The sequence below is a fragment of the Urocampus carinirostris genome, chromosome 3, assembly GCF_059441175.1.
Source record: "Urocampus carinirostris isolate Australia breed hairy pipefish chromosome 3, RoL_Ucar_1.0, whole genome shotgun sequence".
NCBI lineage: Eukaryota > Metazoa > Chordata > Actinopteri > Syngnathiformes > Syngnathidae > Urocampus > Urocampus carinirostris.
The window spans coordinates 11,506,233-11,523,205 of record NC_142351.1 but is presented as its reverse complement, the minus strand read 5'-3'; the positions used below and the strand labels follow the sequence as shown (position 1 = coordinate 11,523,205).

Below are 16,973 nucleotides of genomic sequence, written 5' to 3'. Positions count from 1 at the left end.
TCTCACCTTTGGGATCGTGAATTCACTACAGCCCCTTAAGTTATAATTTCCTTCTTTCTGAATGAATAATTTATGGATGTTTTCTGGCACTATGTTTTTGGTGACCTTAAGTAGCAGTTGTGCAGTATGGTCTCAATATCCTACCCTGTGTATGGCTCTAATTGCACGTTTTTGGAGGATGAAAGGGGGCTGTAGTGAACTTTTGTAATTTTTGCCCCAGACTTCTGCACAATATAAAATTGTAAAAATAATTCTGTCTTACACAGACAAGATCTCAGTGATTGAGAAACACAGCTGTACATAGCAAAGTAATTCGATCCTAAATGAGGATAGTTGAGGCATAGAATTTTGCACCCTTATTTCATGCGTTTCCTCTTGCAGCCATATCAACCAAAAGACGCAGTTTGAGAATCCCGTCCTTGAAGCAAAGAAGAAAGTCAGTGTTGAGACACCCTCCGCGACATCCTCAACCACAATCACGCCCTCAGGTGAGTCCTCAGATAAACACTGCAGTAGAACTGTTGATGTAGCATGCAATTGAATCAAGTTGTGCCGGCATTTCCAAAAGCGCGGCATCAATAACTGCCCTGCGCGCATCTCATCCCCCCTGCTGTGATGTTTTAGGAGTTGACAGGCTGCGTCTAAACAGCCCCTCAACAGCGATAGTCCATTTGCATAACCGAGCTGAGCTGCACTGGGTAGCGAAAGTTATTTCTGCAGGCTGGCGGATATTACATTTAGAGGGCCCTGAGGTCCCCTTTAAATCAGAATCACTGCAGTTGAAAGTAACTTAATGATAACAGAATTACATTTTCTAAATTGACCTTACACCCGTTTGCTGCGTTTACTGAAAGCCATTTGTGTTGATATACATCTGAGTGTAAAAATTTACTGTTTCCCCTGCACATGAAAAACAAGCTCATTAGTATTCAGGTAGCTGCAGCGATTTCAACCTAGCACATCCTTGGGTCTCTGAGGATGAAACTGCCTTTATTTAGGTGCTACCAACTTCTCCGCCAATAAAACATCAACCGTATTTTCTGCACTATAAGACGCACCGGGTTATAGGGCGCACCCCCTGAAAATACATACATAAGGCGCACCGGATTATAAGGCGCTACAATGGGAACGTCGACAAAACAGTCAGATAGTTCAGTCAAACTTATTACCCCCTTAACATTCCGAAAGCTTGCAAAGAAGCAAATACGTGTCGTAGACACGTGCGGATGCGGTGTCCGTACGATGTCACCAAACAAACATTTCTTAGTTTCCATTTTATTTTTTGCTGGCAACTGTGTGGACAGCAAAGTAAGAATTTTATTGTGCAGGGAAACGGGGTTCTTTACTGTGCATATGACAATAAACACTTTGAATTGAATTTAGTTTAAAAATAGACTCATCACAGAAACATCAAGATCGTTCTAAAACAAGACACCGGGAAAATATAAATCCGCATAGCTCACCTAAGTTCTCTTGCAGCCTTCACGTTCATTAATGATACGTAACCATGGTCTTCTTACAACCGTGAGTGTAGTAAATCCAGGAGAGTAAAATATTTACAAATACAGAATAATAAAAAGTGTTTTCTCTATGCCGTAGTGCAACCCAACATGTGATTCACATTCATCTTTTTCGGCCAATTGCAGGCTCTGTTTCGCCCCTTTAGCCTATGCGAGCCTGTAAATCATGAAACAGGATCCGCCCCCTTTACCTCAGAATAACTTTAGCCAATAGTGACTGATTCAAATGATGATTGACACATTGGTTAGGAAATGAAACGCCGGTATATAAATCCCAGCATACACCGCGGATGACTTCGCCTTCGGGGGAAAATCTAGTCGGCGGCTGCTTGCTTTAGTTGCAAGACTTTGCGACTTAATTTTGATCCATATATAAGGCGCACTGTATTATAAGGCGCATGGTCAGCTTTTGAAAAAAATAAAGGCTTTTAGGTGCGCCTTATAGTGCGGAAAATATGGTACATCTTTAATCACCTCGTTAACGAATTAATATTAAGCAGGGACCTTGTGAACGTGTGTGAAGTTGCTTCCAAACAGTGTTCACACAGGACAACCACTCTGGCCTATCTGACCAAACAAAGTGAGTAAAGCCCAGCTCCAATATTCATCATAATTACACCACTGACTGGCCTGTCTGACATTTTATATAATGAGGCAGACCCTGATACATAAGATCGCCTCCCAGTGGGCCACAAATTAATTACCGCCATGTAAACATGAATTTGGTGTTAGCGTACCATGCCCACCCGACGAGCATTTAAGGCTGCTTTGTTCTCAAAATATTCTTCAAACTTATTAATGTTTTAAGTGTGGAGTTTGTAGAGTGATTGCTCACAGTGTTGCATGTATTTGTATGGCAATGTGCTCTTACTGGCTCGTAAATTTTCTCCAAATGTCGCAGTGAGAATGCGGCGGGCAAAGGGGTTGTCATTCATTTGGAGCATACAAATCACTCTGTCACGATTATGCGCCGAGTGAATCCTCTTTGTGGGGAAATAGTAAAGTTGCCTGTTTCTCGAAGCTTGCAGGTAATGTTGATTCCATCTACATGGAAATCAACACACACACACATTTATTATTTACATCAGACATATACATAATAGCTGCTGGTGTCCTTCTACAAGACCACAGTGGAGAGCATTCTGGCATACAGCGTCACAGTGTGGTATGCTGGCAGGATGGCAGCAGACAGAAAAATCAAGAATAACAAAGCCCACAAAATAACTGGTTCCTGCCCAGTCTGTAGGATGCCTACTTGCGATATTGCGACAAAGCCATTAACATTATTTAGGACCCATTCTCACTCTGGCTGCAACTTCTTTGACCTGTTGCCCTTTTGTAGGCACTACGGGCCCCTAAAACAGTGAATAACCGTCTCTCTTCTCCAAGGCCATCACCACCCTAAACAAGCATTCAAAACTGAAAATTATGTATCTTGCAAACGTATTTGGGAAATGTAATGCTGCTAAATGTTTTGGCACTACTTTTCTTTGCAATATTGTCCCGATGCAATATATTTCTGTGCGCTGTAATCACAACTTTGGCCAGTCTCTAAGCACTATGTTATAATTCTATTTACCTGAAGTGCCATGTCTAATCTTGTTGCATACAATGTTTCACTCCGTGAATATTAATGACAATTAATTCAATTGATATCCTCTGTGCCACTTTTTATTTATGTATTGGGCCCCGAGCATTGGTTACCTTTTGTTTTTCTTGTCATTTTAATTGTGGGTTTTTTTTTTGGTATTGTTGATCCTTTTTAACCGACACATAAACCAGATATGTTATTTTTAAATAGGAGTGTTTCAGCTATCACAATGATAAACCGCAACATTTAGGAGTTTTCACTAAGAAAACAGCTAAGGTTTAGTTGCATAACTCTGTTGCCATAGGTATAGAGTGAACCCTCATTTATCATGAAGGCTATGTTCTAAAAAGAACCTGTGATAGGCAAAATCCAGAAAGTTATTTGTGTAGCCCTTAATCACAAGGGGTCTCAAAGGGCTGCACAGATCAGACTATTGCAAACCAAAGACTATTATTACACCATACCCTGATCTATAACCTACATGAGGGCAAGAAAAAACTCAAAAACCTCAACATGAGGAAAATGAAGAAACCATGAGAAGGGACCGCACATGACCTAATCCTCCTTCCAGGATGACCAGGCTGCAATGGCTGTTTCAATAACAAATAATACACAGGTATTGTCAATAGGAAATATAGGTCAATCATAAGCTAGGGGATATAAGTGTGTTTTAATCTTAGATTTAAATAGTTCCACTGAGGTTGCAGATCGAATCTCAGGGGGAAGAGGACTTGGGCACGAATGGAGAAGACTCCTAAACCTGCGGATCTCTTCTTGGCTCTTGGGATCACTAGTATAAACGGTGTTTCTTGTTCATAGCACTTGTTTTGGTGATTTTAAATCTTCTGACCTACATTTTGAAGATTATTTAGGTCCCCTAGCATACAGAGAATAGATGTCTGAAATAAGGTGTTAGTAGAAACTTTTCTTTTTTCTTTTACAATTATTATACAATGAACTACTCTGTTATCCATTAAATTCAAAGAACAAACTCAGACTCAATCATTCGTTCATCAGAAAAATTACTGTACATGTAAACATTCATTTATTTATTGCCAATACCTACCCTGTGATGGACTGTTGCCAGTCAGAATAAAGAACTCAATGTGTGATAAAAATCTGTGATTCCGTGTGACTGTGAAAGTTGAATTATGTTATAGCGAGGGATTACTACACTGTACTGTACTGTCACATGAGCGCATACCGATGCTAGTTTTTAAGATTTTCATTTCTTGATATCAGAGAAACTTTGAAATCCCTCAAGTAACAGCTTTTGTGAGACTTTTAAACTTGCAGACGCTAATTTCTGTACATTCTTCTTCATTCAATAGAAGAGCCTGGACAGGGGGCTGCGCGGTGCTTCACGCGGGATCCGTCTCAGCTACAGGGCTCCATCTATCAGACTGCGCTCCGAAAAAGCCCGCAAGGCTTCGGCTTCACCATTATCGGAGGAGACCGTCCCGATGAGTTTCTTCAAGTCAAAAATGTCCTTCCTGATGGGCCTGCTGCACACGACAAAAAAATTGCCTCTGGTAGGAGTCCACACATAAATCTTTAGTATCGCCATGTAATAGGCGAAGAGGCTAAAGGCTCTTACGTACCAACTTCTGACCAACTCGTCTTGAAACTCTTATTGATCCATTTTTTTACAATCTGTTAATTATGGTGGACTGAAACTGCCTGATAAAGAGCTAGATGGATAGATGTTTGGTGGGGGGAAAGGTGATCTGTTGGATAAATGTACTGATGGATGTGTTGATTGATTAATTGATAGATGCGTACAAGATATAAAATAATAATTCTTAAATAAATTATAAACTAATTGGAAAAAACAATATGTACATAGATGAATAAAAATGTAAATTATTGGAAAAATGAACATAAAAAAAAATATTTAAAATCTAAAAATAAAAATAAATGCTAAAATGCAATTAAATATTGACATTAGATGAAAACGCTAAGCTTTCACAGGTTATGTCACATTTATTCCATGCTGCAGATTTGTTTTCCGAACAAAACGTTTTTGAAAGGGGGATGCATTTTGAGGTGACTCTTCACCCATTTTGTCCTGTAAGTTCATTAATAGACTGAATGTGACTGGCAGAAATAAACTCAAAATTACTTTCTCATTTGCATAATGCAGTAGCTCAGGAGGTAGAGCGATCGTTTTAGGATTAAGGGATCCCAGTTCAATCCTGGCTTGTCCGTGTTACATGCCGAAGTGTCCTTGGGTAAGACACTGAACCCCCGATACCCCCAATAAGCAAGTTAGCGCCTTACATGGCTGCACAGATCACGGCCGCTATTGGGAAATGTGAAGCACAATGTAAAGCGCTTTGGGAAGTCATTGACTTGAAAAGCGCTATATAAATGCTGATCATTTCATTTCATAACATGAAATAAAACATGTTTTATATTTATTTTTTGTATTTTTCATTTTGTTTTTTATTTTTAGATTTATCTATATTCATTTATTTCAGATTTGTTTTTCTTTTTATATATATTAGTATTAAATTTCAGTTTTTTAATCAATTTTTATATTGACGACCTTTTAATATTATTTTATTATATTATTTTATCTGTTGTAGAATTTTCAGTTCCTCGTAGTTAATCGTTATGATAGTGCAGCTCTATGTATCCTACATTCACACAAACAAATATTGAGGACCATTACCTACTGACCACTGTTGCTATAGAGTTTGCTCCCATGAGGAAAATCGGATCCGTGCTTGTCAGGAATTTGTATTGATTGTGTGGGAAGGTTGAGACAAGCGTGTGGGTCAGCAATTTAGCTGCCTTTCGATCTATTCTTCAACCTTTTCATCAGACAGGCCCTTCTTTCTAAGCACATTTGCCTTATGTTCAAATATACAGTGGTAGATCTTCCTACAAGCTTAATTCGGTACAGGATCGTGCTCGTAGCTCGAATTGCCGTATAATGAGCCCATTTTCCCGATATGAAATACCGTAAATTCCGGACTATAGAGCGCACCTGATTATAAACCGCACCCACCACATTTTAAGAGGAAAACCGATTTTGTACACAAGCCGCACCTGTATATAAGCCGCATGTGCCCACATTAAAAAAATGTAACACAAACACAAAATTAACCCAAACCCAACTTTAAGTCCCGCGATTGAAACTGAATGTCCTTCATTAAAGTACACAGTCCCAAATTCACAGCCGGCAAAATAAACGGAAAATGATACCGGTACTTAAGGTTTGATGCAGACCTGCAGAGTCCGGGTCCCGTTGAAAGTAATCCAAGGAAAAAAGTGTATATTTCCAAAGGCAAGGGTGGGAAAAATATATATCCACTATTGTCCGCCGCGTCCACAAACAGGTCTCACTTTTTCCCCACTTCCCGTCACCCCGCCTTTGTTCCGCCCCTTCTTTTTGATTCGCCCGTGCAAAACATATCAGAATAAGTGTCTAAAATAAAAACATTACAAAAATATACAGTGGCAAATACATATTATACATGGTTACACATATTTACAAAGAAAGACGGTACAACAAGAGAGTTTTCAAAGCTTAAATAATAATAATATAACTTTCATCCCAAACGGTGCCTGTGACAGGGCAGTTAATGGTAGCAACACGCTAGCAACACGCTCGCAACACAGTAAACATACCGTACTTGTAAAAATCACGGTAAACCGTCCTCATCTTCCTCCTTACAACTGAAGCCATCAAAGTAGTCTTCCTCAGTGTCGGAAAGAAACTTTGTCATACAGACGTCGTCCCACGCTTCCGCAGCCTCACTCGCGCTGTCACTGTCGCTGGAACTCTCATCCACTCCTGATTCTGTGCCCTCCTCTCCGTCACGCAGCAGACCGGCTTTTCGGAACCCGTTGGTGATGTTGGATTTTTTGATGTGCCTTTCTTTTTGCATTTTGCTTGATGAGGCTATGTTTACGCTAATTTAATTTAGGCACAAGCCAAGAAGTTGCAGTCTTCCTCTGCGCATATATTCCACCAGTCTAAATCTTACCTTTTGTACTCAAGCGCCGCTGGCGGCCGTTAGAAAAATTGCATACATTGGCCGCATCACTGAATAAGCTGCATGGTTGCACGTTTGGGAAAAAAGTAGCGGCTTATAGTCCGGAATTTATGGTAATTCAAAAGTAATTGACCTATTCCCGACCTCCCAAAAGCATAGCTATGAAACACATCTTCCTGATCACTGCATACATGAAAATAGTGATTAAACGTAAAAAAAATACAGTAATATGATAGATAAAATTATATTGATGAAAATGTGAGTTTATTATGAGCACTTATCATGGACTTGATCGCCAGAATTAAGGTGTGGGCGGAGTGTCCGCAGGAACAGGGCTTGGTTTGCATGTCGTGACAGAGATCCTCATCTCATCTCATCTCATTAGCCGTACCGCTTATCCTCATTAGGGTCGCGGGGGGCTGGAGCCCATCCCAGCTATCTCCAGGCAGTGGGCAGGGGACACCCTGAACTGGTTGCCAGTCAATCGCAGGGCACACAGGGACATACAACTCACTCGCTCATTCACACCTCGGGACAATTTGTACCAGCCAATTAACCTGACATGCATGTTTTTGGAATGTGGGAGGAAACCGGAGTGCCCTAAGGAAACCCACGCAAGCAAGGGGAGAACATGCAAACTCCACACAGGAAGGTTCGATCTCACTACCTGAGAACTGTGCCACACACGTGCTAACCACTATCCTACCGTGCTGCCCAAATGTTCCCGTATTTTATTAATTTTTGGATCTATTAAAATCATGTACGCCATATATTAATTTTTACTCTATAAAAAAAGACTCGACTTATCATGCCCATTTCGGCTTAAAACCGGATCGTCTCGGTCACTGGTAGCAGATGACAACCAACGTCATGGTGTATTGCTAATATTGTCTTGCTGTGATTAAATAGGTTCCGCGTTGTGTTTGTGTAGTTTATTATTGCTTAATAAGGAGGATTTTCGGTCATTATTATGGGAAGTAATTGGCGGAGGTTGTTCATACAGGGTCTTAAAATTCTTGAAAATGCTTATATTTTAAAGGTGGGGTACATAGCTTGTAGTGTCCTTAGAAAGTTTAAAGTTAAATATTTTCTCTATCAACTATGTGATAACAAAGCCCAACTGAGTTTAAAAAGCCTTTATATATTTTTTTCCACTGTGCCTTTCTGCTTGGAGTTCACATGCGTGGTCGTTGTTTTCTTTTATTCCATGATGAAAATGATGAAAATAAGAACGGTTTCAAAAACAGTCACTGCCAATACAAACCCCGAAAAAGATGAAAAAGGAAGAATTTATTTGACGCAGCTAACAATTTCACATACTTGAACGTGCAACAGAAAGAGCTGCATTAATTATTTCAACCAGAAGATGGTGTCAGCAAGTAGAATATTTTGAAGTTTCGCACACTGCCTTAAAGACCCACTGTGAAATATTTGACCACAAGATGGCACTGTTGTCTAATATGAACGCAAACCAGTGCCACAGCAAGTGAAAACACAGCAGACAAACATGGTGGCGACTTAGAGAAGGATTACACTTAAATGAAATAAATACAAATCTCTCGACCTATGAATTTTTTTTAGATTAAAAAATAACATTGGTATGGTGGTATTCAATTTTTTTCATTTTTTTCAACAGAATGAAAGTTTTTTTACCACGAGGAGGCACTAAATATTACACACCGTCCCTTTATGGTTGTGTTTTCAAGGTTTGAAAAGTGCTGGAATTTGGGGTGAAATACTTGTAAAATGCTTGGAATTTTTGCCTTTGCCGTGTTTCTTAGCTGTCTGTCTCAATAGACCATGCATAAAATGCAGAAAATTAGAACAATGTTGCTTAAAAATGATGCCAACACGTCTGCCGCATGATATAGCGTTGTCATGTGAAGCATCATTACCCCCTACTGGTCGCAAGAGGACAAGGTGCATCCGACTAGTGATTGGATTCCTCGTTGTTTAAAAAAAAAAAAAAAACTCTTTCGACTCGGCTCACTGAGAGGAGATGTTTTTTTTTTTAAGGTTTTAGTAATAAAACATCCTTTCATACATTATTTGCAAATTGAAATACAAAAATAAACTTTTAGTTTTTTCATGGTTTATGAATCCCTTGCTTGCATATTTCTGGTTCAAAAACAACTCTATGGCACGATGTTACGTCCTCTGCTTTTGTGACATATTAAAATCTCTTAGTCTGGGTAAAAGATTTTGCGTTTAGTGTAGTTTTGTAACTATAGTCAAAATTTGTATGTATTAATTTTGATTCAATTTCAATGTAAAAACAGTATCCCTAAAAAAACATATAAATATTTACATGTCAACAAAAACTAAATTGTAAAATACAAAACAATTTTTTGAATTTTTTTTTTACAGATTTAAAGTCAAACAACGACAAAGAATTCCTGAAAAGTCAAAACAAACAAATATAAATTGAAGATATTACCTTTTCAGTGCTATAAACAAACGATAATATACAAAAAATGACTAATTACAATTCTATTTTAACCAATTGAAAAGCACTTAAATATAAATAAAAAATATGTTTAATAAAAAGCAAAAGCTCTGCAGTCTGCTTTAGAGCCATCAATGTAATCAAAATGAGTCCAGATATATACTGGACTGTCTCAGAAAATTAGAATATTGTGATAAAGTTCTTTATTTTCTGTAATGCAATTAAAAAAACAAAAATGTCATACATTCTGGATTCATTACACATCAACTGAACTATTTCAAGCCTTTTATTATTTGAATATTGCTGATTTTGGCTTACAGCTGAAAAAAACAAAAAAATCCTATCTCAAAATATTAGAATACTTCCTCAGACCAAGTAAAAAAATAATTTTATAACAGCAAAACTAAATCAAACATTTGAAAATGTCCATTGATGCACTCAGTACTTGGTTGGGAATCCTTTTGCACGGATTACTGCATCAATCCGGCGTGGCATGGAGGCAATCAGCCTGTGGCATTGCTGAGGTGTTATTGATGCCCAGGATGCTTCGATAGCGACCTTCAGCTCATTTGCATTTGTAGGTCTGGTGTCTTTCATCTTCTTCTTAACTATACCCCACAAATTCTCAATGGGGTTCAGGTCAGGGGAATTAGCAGGCCAATCAAGGACAGTGATGCCATGGTCAGTGCACCAGTTACTGGTGGTTTTGGCACTGTGGGCAGGTGCCAGATCATGCTGGAAAATGAAATCCTCATCTCCATAGAGCTTTTCAGCAGATGGAAGCATGTAGTGCTCTAAAATCTCTTGGTACACAGTTGCATTTACTCTGGACTTGATGAAACACAGTGGACCAACACCAGCAGCTGACATGGCTCCCCAAACCATTGCTGATTGTGGGAACTTCACACTGGATTTCAAGCAACTTGGATTTTGCTCCTCTCCAGCCTTTCTCCAGACTCTGGCGCCTTGACTTCCAAATGAAATGCAAAACTTGCTTTCGTCTGAAAAGAGGACTTTGGACCACTCTGCAACTGTCCAGTGCTTCTTCTCCATAGCCCAAGTCAGACGCTTCTTCCGTTGTCTTGAGTTCAGAAGTGGCTTGACCATGGGAATACGGCTATTGTAGCCCATTTCCCGGACACGTCTGTGAACTGTGGCTTTTGATTCCTGGACTCCAGCTTCAGCCCACTGTCTTTGAAGCTCCCCCAAATTCTGGAAGTGGCTCTTATTCACAATTTTGTTAAGGCTGCGGTCATCTCTCTTGGTTGTGCAGCGTTTCCGGCCACATTTTCCCCTTCCAACAGACTTTTTGTGGATATGCTTTGAAACTGCACTCTGTGAACAGCCTGCTCTTTGAGAAATTTCTTTTTGTGTCTTACCCTCCTGATGGAGGGTATCAATGATGGTCCTCTGGACAGCAGACAGATCAGCAGTCTTCCCCATACTTGTGATTTAGTTTACTGAACCAAGCTGAGTGTTTTTAAGGCTCAGGAAACCCTCGCAAGGTGTTTCGAGTTAATTAGATGATTCAGGTGATTAGTTAAATAGCCTACTTGTATACTTTTTCATGATATTCTAATATTTTGAGATAGGATTTTTGAGTTTTCTTAAGCTGTAAGCCAAATTCAGCAATATTCAAATAATAAAAGGCTTGAAATAGTTCAGTTGATGTGTAATGAATCCAGAATGTATGACATTTTTGTTTTTTTAATTGCATTACAGAAAATAAAGAACTTTATCACAATATTCTAATTTTCCGAGACAGTCCAGTATATATATATATATATATTTATTATTTTTTATTTTTTTTATATACATATAGTACTTTTTTGGTCTTTCACATTGAACTCTATATATCACCACCTATAAACCCCTTTCCGTGTACGTAAACAAGTGTTATGTAATGAAGCTGTGCGAGCATTGTTGAGGCAAAATGGCAAAATGAATGTCCCTTTATACCAGCCCACTGACAGAAAAAGATTCTAACATCTCAAATAAGCACAAAGTATGTGCAAGATGGAAGCAAGAGTGAAAAATTGATTTTAAAAGTCCATAAAAAGTGTTTGAATTAGGCCAGGAAAAAGGTGTAGTCAAGTCAAGTCAAGTCATTTTTATTTGTATAGCCCTTAATCACAATTAGTCTCTAAGGGCTTCACAAGTTATTACATATAAGAAGATTAGGTTACTCGTATGCTATAGAGTAGAAGTGAGTTTTAAGCCTAGATTTAAACATTTCCACCGAGGCTGCAGATCGGATATCAGGGGGAAGAGCATTCCACAACACCGGTGCCCGGATGGAGAACGCTCTCGAACCAGCGGAACACTTCTTGGCTCTTGGGATCACCAGGAGACCGGCGCTCTGTACGAATCCTGGAGATGGAGAGACTGTTAATATTGTGTAAGAACTTACTGTAGACTTAAAATTTAAGTCAACTTAAAATGAACATACACACAAAGAATTTCCAGCACATTTTTTTGCCTGTAGTAGTTTGCATAAGCAAACTGGATGAGCTGATGCTGGCAATGAGCAGTCACGAGAGATGAGCAGCCTCTGGGACTGTTCATGAACTGGCGTTTCCTTCGTATAACGAGCAAGATTTTTGTTGCAAATAAAACTCATACCGAAATTCTTGTGTTTAGAGGTGCCCGTATATAAAGACGTACAACTGTAAATGATTGTGATCTCTTTGAGATTTTTTTTTCCATTGCATTGAAACTGCCATCCTGGGCTCTTGCAGGTGACGTGATTGTTGACATCAATAGGACATGCGTGCTGGGGAAGACGCATGCCGATGTGGTACAGATGTTCCAATCCATCCCCATCGGCCAATATGTGGACATGGTCCTTTGCCGGGGCTACCCGCTCCCTGAGGATCCTGGCAGTGGTGAAGATGTGCTCAAAGACATGTGCTCTTCTCCCACTGCTTCCAAGCCCCACGACCCCCTCCACAAAGTCCAGGAAGGAGGAACAATTCACCGGCAGACTGCTGCAGTACCACCCATGACCAACGGCGGGCGTCACCACCATAACCACCAGCACCATCACCACCAACATCACCACCCTTCACACAGCCACAACCAAGATGGCCCAGATGCCACCTTTCTTCAGCCAGAGCTCATAAGCGTGTCTTTGTTGAAAGGCCCCGGAGGCTTCGGCTTTGCTATTGCCGATTGCCCCCTGGGGCAAAAGGTGAAGATGATTCTCGATGCACAGTGGTGCCGTGGCTTGTTAAAGGGCGATGTCATCAAAGAGATAAACAGACAGAACGTACAGACGTTGAACCATTCGCAGGTTGTGGATATCCTCAAGGATTTGCCTGTGGGTAGTGAGGTCAACGTGCTTGTACTGCGTGGAGGTGAGTTGAATAGGTGGGGAAAAGCAAAACATGACCACCACCAACGTTAGAATACAGTCTCTTGTCCTTTAATGTCTCACACACACAAAAAAAGGGCAACAAAATAGCAGAATGGCATAACTCAGACAAGTCCATTGACGGACCAATGTATTTTCCCACTTTAAACCAAATACCATGAACAGTTGTCATACACTTACGATTAAAGGTTTTGGGTCACTAAGAAATATCCCCTTTTTTCGATAAAGCACTGTTTTTTTTTCAATGAGGACAACATCAGAAATACACACAATTTTAGCTCCAAATGTCTGTTAATAATGCATTATCTACATCAGTATATAAAGGCTCGTTTACAGCAAGCAGCACTCCAGTGTTCTTATAGTACATTGTTTTTGCTAATTCCATAAGAAGGCTAATGGATGATTAGAAATGCAATGTTAGCACAAGAAGGTTCAAGAAGTTTTAAAACTGACCTGCCTTTGAGCTGGTCGAGTATCTGGAGCATCACATTTTTGGAATGGCATGAAAAAGAGAAGTTTCATGTAAAAACTCAAACGTCTGTGCCAAGAAACTACTGTACTACACCCTTTAGAGAACATCACAGATTACATAGAGTAAAAAGAGAAGTGGGAGGCCCAACCCAGCAAGATGACAAGTCAAGTCATGTTTATTTTTATAGCCCTTAATCACAAAGAGTCTCAAAGGGCTGCACAGACCACTAATTATTGAAAACCACAGACTATTATGACATCTTCTCCTGATCTAAAACCTACATGAGGGCAAATAATACACAGATATTGTCAACATAAAATCTGGGTTATTCATATGCTATAGAATGTGTTTTAAGCTTAGATTCCCATATTTCCACTGAGGTTGCAGATTGAATCTCGGGGAAGACCATTCCACAGCACTGGGGCCCGAATGGAGAACGCTCTCGAACCTGCGGATATCTTCTTGGCTTTTGGGATCACTAGTAGAACAGCATTTTCAGAGCGAAGGACCCGGGCCGGAATGTAGGGGGGAAATTAGATCTAAAAGATATGAGGGAGCGAGTCCATGCATGATTTCTTATACTACCAACAGAACCTTAAAATCACATCTTAAGCTAACAGGGAGCCAATGCAGGTTAGCTAAAATCAGCGTAATGTGATCAAACTTTCTTGTCTTAGTTAAAAGCCTCGCTGCAGAATTTTGTACCAGTTGAAGGCTCCTTATTTTGGACTTTGGGAGACCGGAGAGTAGTGCATTACAGTACAGTACTCCAGACAAGAACATAAGAGTTTCTAGTTTGCGAAATAGATGCCTTAGAGGTCCTCAACTAACGGCTTGGTGACCTAGAACCTGGAAAACACCAGTGTCAACATCTACAGTGAACAGGTAACCTCAAGATGCTGGCCTTCAAGGCAGAGTGGCAAAGAAAAAGCCATATCTGAGACTGTCCAACAAAAAGAAGGGATTTATTTGGGCAGAAGAGCAAAACCGTTGTCCAGCTCATTTGATTAAAAAGTGTGACTTTTTTCATGGAAAACTCAAAATTGTCTTGTTGACCCCAAATTTTTGAACAGTAGTGTAGATATAATACAAACACAAACTGTGACTTGCTGGGTTTTTCATTTGGCTAGCCCACAAAAATGTTAAAACTATAATGTCAGCATGTATACAATTATTGTCCCCAGTGTCCCCAACATTCATGTAGCTGGCTAAATGTTACTTTACTTGCTATTTTTTAACATGTATTCATTTTAATTATTAATATATTTTTCACCCCCCTCAAAAACACTTCTTAGCTGCCTCTATTGCATTTTGAGTTTTTTAATGCAAACTTTCGGTTTAAAAAAAACGTAATATATTACAGTGCTTTGATTCGGTGTGTTTCAAAAACAATTTGATTAAATGGTCGATTTATTGACGAAAAATAAGTATCAAACTTAAATGTGGTAAATGTACATGTCGGCATGTTTCTTTGTTCATAGATTTTTCCGTTTGGCCCTTTTATCAAATATTTAACCCAATGCTGACCATCACTCATGGGTTTGCCCACCCCTGATATAATAAATCAAATTACAAAGTAAATGCTAAAAATCATACAGTATTTTCAAAACACTCTTTTTGTTTTTCAATGTATATTTTTGCTGTAGCTTACCTGGGTTGTTGTGTTCCTGCGGTTGACCTCCAGTATCATTTCAGTATGTGCTTGTAGATATTTAACATCCTCTTTATGGAGCCAAGGTCAATTTTAAAAATATATATAATTATGTATACCCTGTATATTTACTGCAATCAACAAAAGTGTTGACCTATTTCCTTTTTACTTGTAGGTCAGACATCACCTGTGAAATCACTGAAACCGGTAAGTGAAAACACACGAATGAGTGTGATCGCCACACGCTTACATTCGGACTACAAGGCGCACCTGATTTTAAGCCCAGTACAATTTTAAAGAAGAAAAAAAAAAATCTGTACATGTATAAGCCGCACCTGACTATAAACCTCATGTGCCCACTTTGAAACATGAGATCTTTACCAATAAAGACAGTACACAGAAAGAGTTTTAAATAATATAAGGTACCTTAACCCCTTAACATTCTGACGGGCCGCCGAATTTTAATGAACAAATACGTGTCCGTAGATGTCACCAGTCACTGAAATACGTCAGGCCAATAGCATTGTTAAGCTTAAAATCTTGGGATTTCAAATATACTCTTTGATCAGGCTGAAACGAGATACCCGAAAACTATAAAGTCGGCGTAACTCACCAGTATGTCCTCTGGCCGTCCTCAATTTTTTTGAATTTTCGCAAAAATGTCTCTGTCACATTAAGGACAATCCATAGAATTAAACCGTGTCAATATTTACTCAATAACACACAACAATACTGACAGATGAATAGCTTGCTACTAGTGACACATAACCAAATATACGCATATAAGCTGACCAAGCAACCAATCATAAGTATTTTGTGAAATATAGGAAATGCTTAGCCAGACTCGTTGGTCATATGTGTTCACGTTATAGCAGGATTCTTCCCACACTGCTTGGGAAACAATGTCGTTCAATTAATCTTCACAAGTTATTGGTGGGGACATAACAATCAGGGTTCATTCTGGTGCTAGAAAACCAAATTTTAATTTTAATTTTGGGTTTTCACTGATTGAAAAGTGATTTCACTTTGGCTGAAGTGCTTATAAAGGCTTGAAATCGTTGCTGACTAATGGCAGCTGGCATTAGTTTGCATGACATTGTCCTATGAAGCGTCATGCCCTATGTGTCGCGCTCAAGAGGACTGGTTTATGCTACACCTACACAGGGCACTATGAAATGTATATCAGTGCAAGGATGGCGTATCATCTATGGACATTTTTACGGGCCATGCAAAGAATTAAGATACATAATATCCTTTTTACTCAACACATATGTGGGGAGAGATTACCGATTTCCGGACTATAGAGCGCACCTGATTACAAGCCGCACCCACCACATTTTAAGAGGAAAACCGATTTTGTACATACACAACCCGCACCTGTATATAAGCCGCATGCGCCCACATTTAAACATGTAACACAAACACAAAAATAACCCAAACCCGACTTTAAGTCCCGCGATTGAAACTAAATGTCCTCTCATTAAAGTCCACAGTCAAAAAATCACAGCCGGCAAAAAGAACGGAAAATGATACCGGTATTTAAGGTTTGATGCAGACCTGCAGAGTCCAGGTCCCGTTGAAAGTAATCCAAGGAAAAAAGTGTATATTTCGAAAGGTAAGGGTGGGAAAAATATATCAGATGAACACATTTACTCACGCAACTCCTTTTTCTTTAACCAACTTTTTACCCCCTCTTCTTTCCTTGTCTGTCCCTCACCTTTAGCGGTCCCCACTTAAACTCGGCACCCCACGTTTGTTCCGCCCCTCATTTTTCGTTCATCCGTGCAAAACATATGAGAATAAGTGTCTAAAATAGATAAAAATAAATACATCACAAAAATATACAGTTGCAAATACATATTATACATGGGTTACACATGTTTACATAGAAAGACGGTACACCGAGAGAGTTTTCA

The 16,973-nt window shown here is 39.3% G+C and overlaps 1 protein-coding gene across 4 annotated transcripts in view; it reads left to right on the top strand.

Moving 5' to 3' along the window:
* The window catches only part of magi3a (membrane associated guanylate kinase, WW and PDZ domain containing 3a), a 154,170-nt gene that overhangs the window by 114,043 nt on the left and 23,154 nt on the right, over window positions 1–16,973 (top strand). For all 4 annotated transcript variants that reach the window (XM_088330690.1, XM_088330689.1, XM_088330693.1 and 1 more), the window contains exons 8-11: window positions 382–488; window positions 4,443–4,643; window positions 12,300–12,917; window positions 15,233–15,264. In XM_088330690.1, the coding sequence (XP_088186816.1) occupies window positions 382–488; window positions 4,443–4,643; window positions 12,300–12,917; window positions 15,233–15,264 (958 nt within the window). The remainder of the gene's footprint in view (window positions 1–381; window positions 489–4,442; window positions 4,644–12,299; window positions 12,918–15,232; window positions 15,265–16,973) is intronic.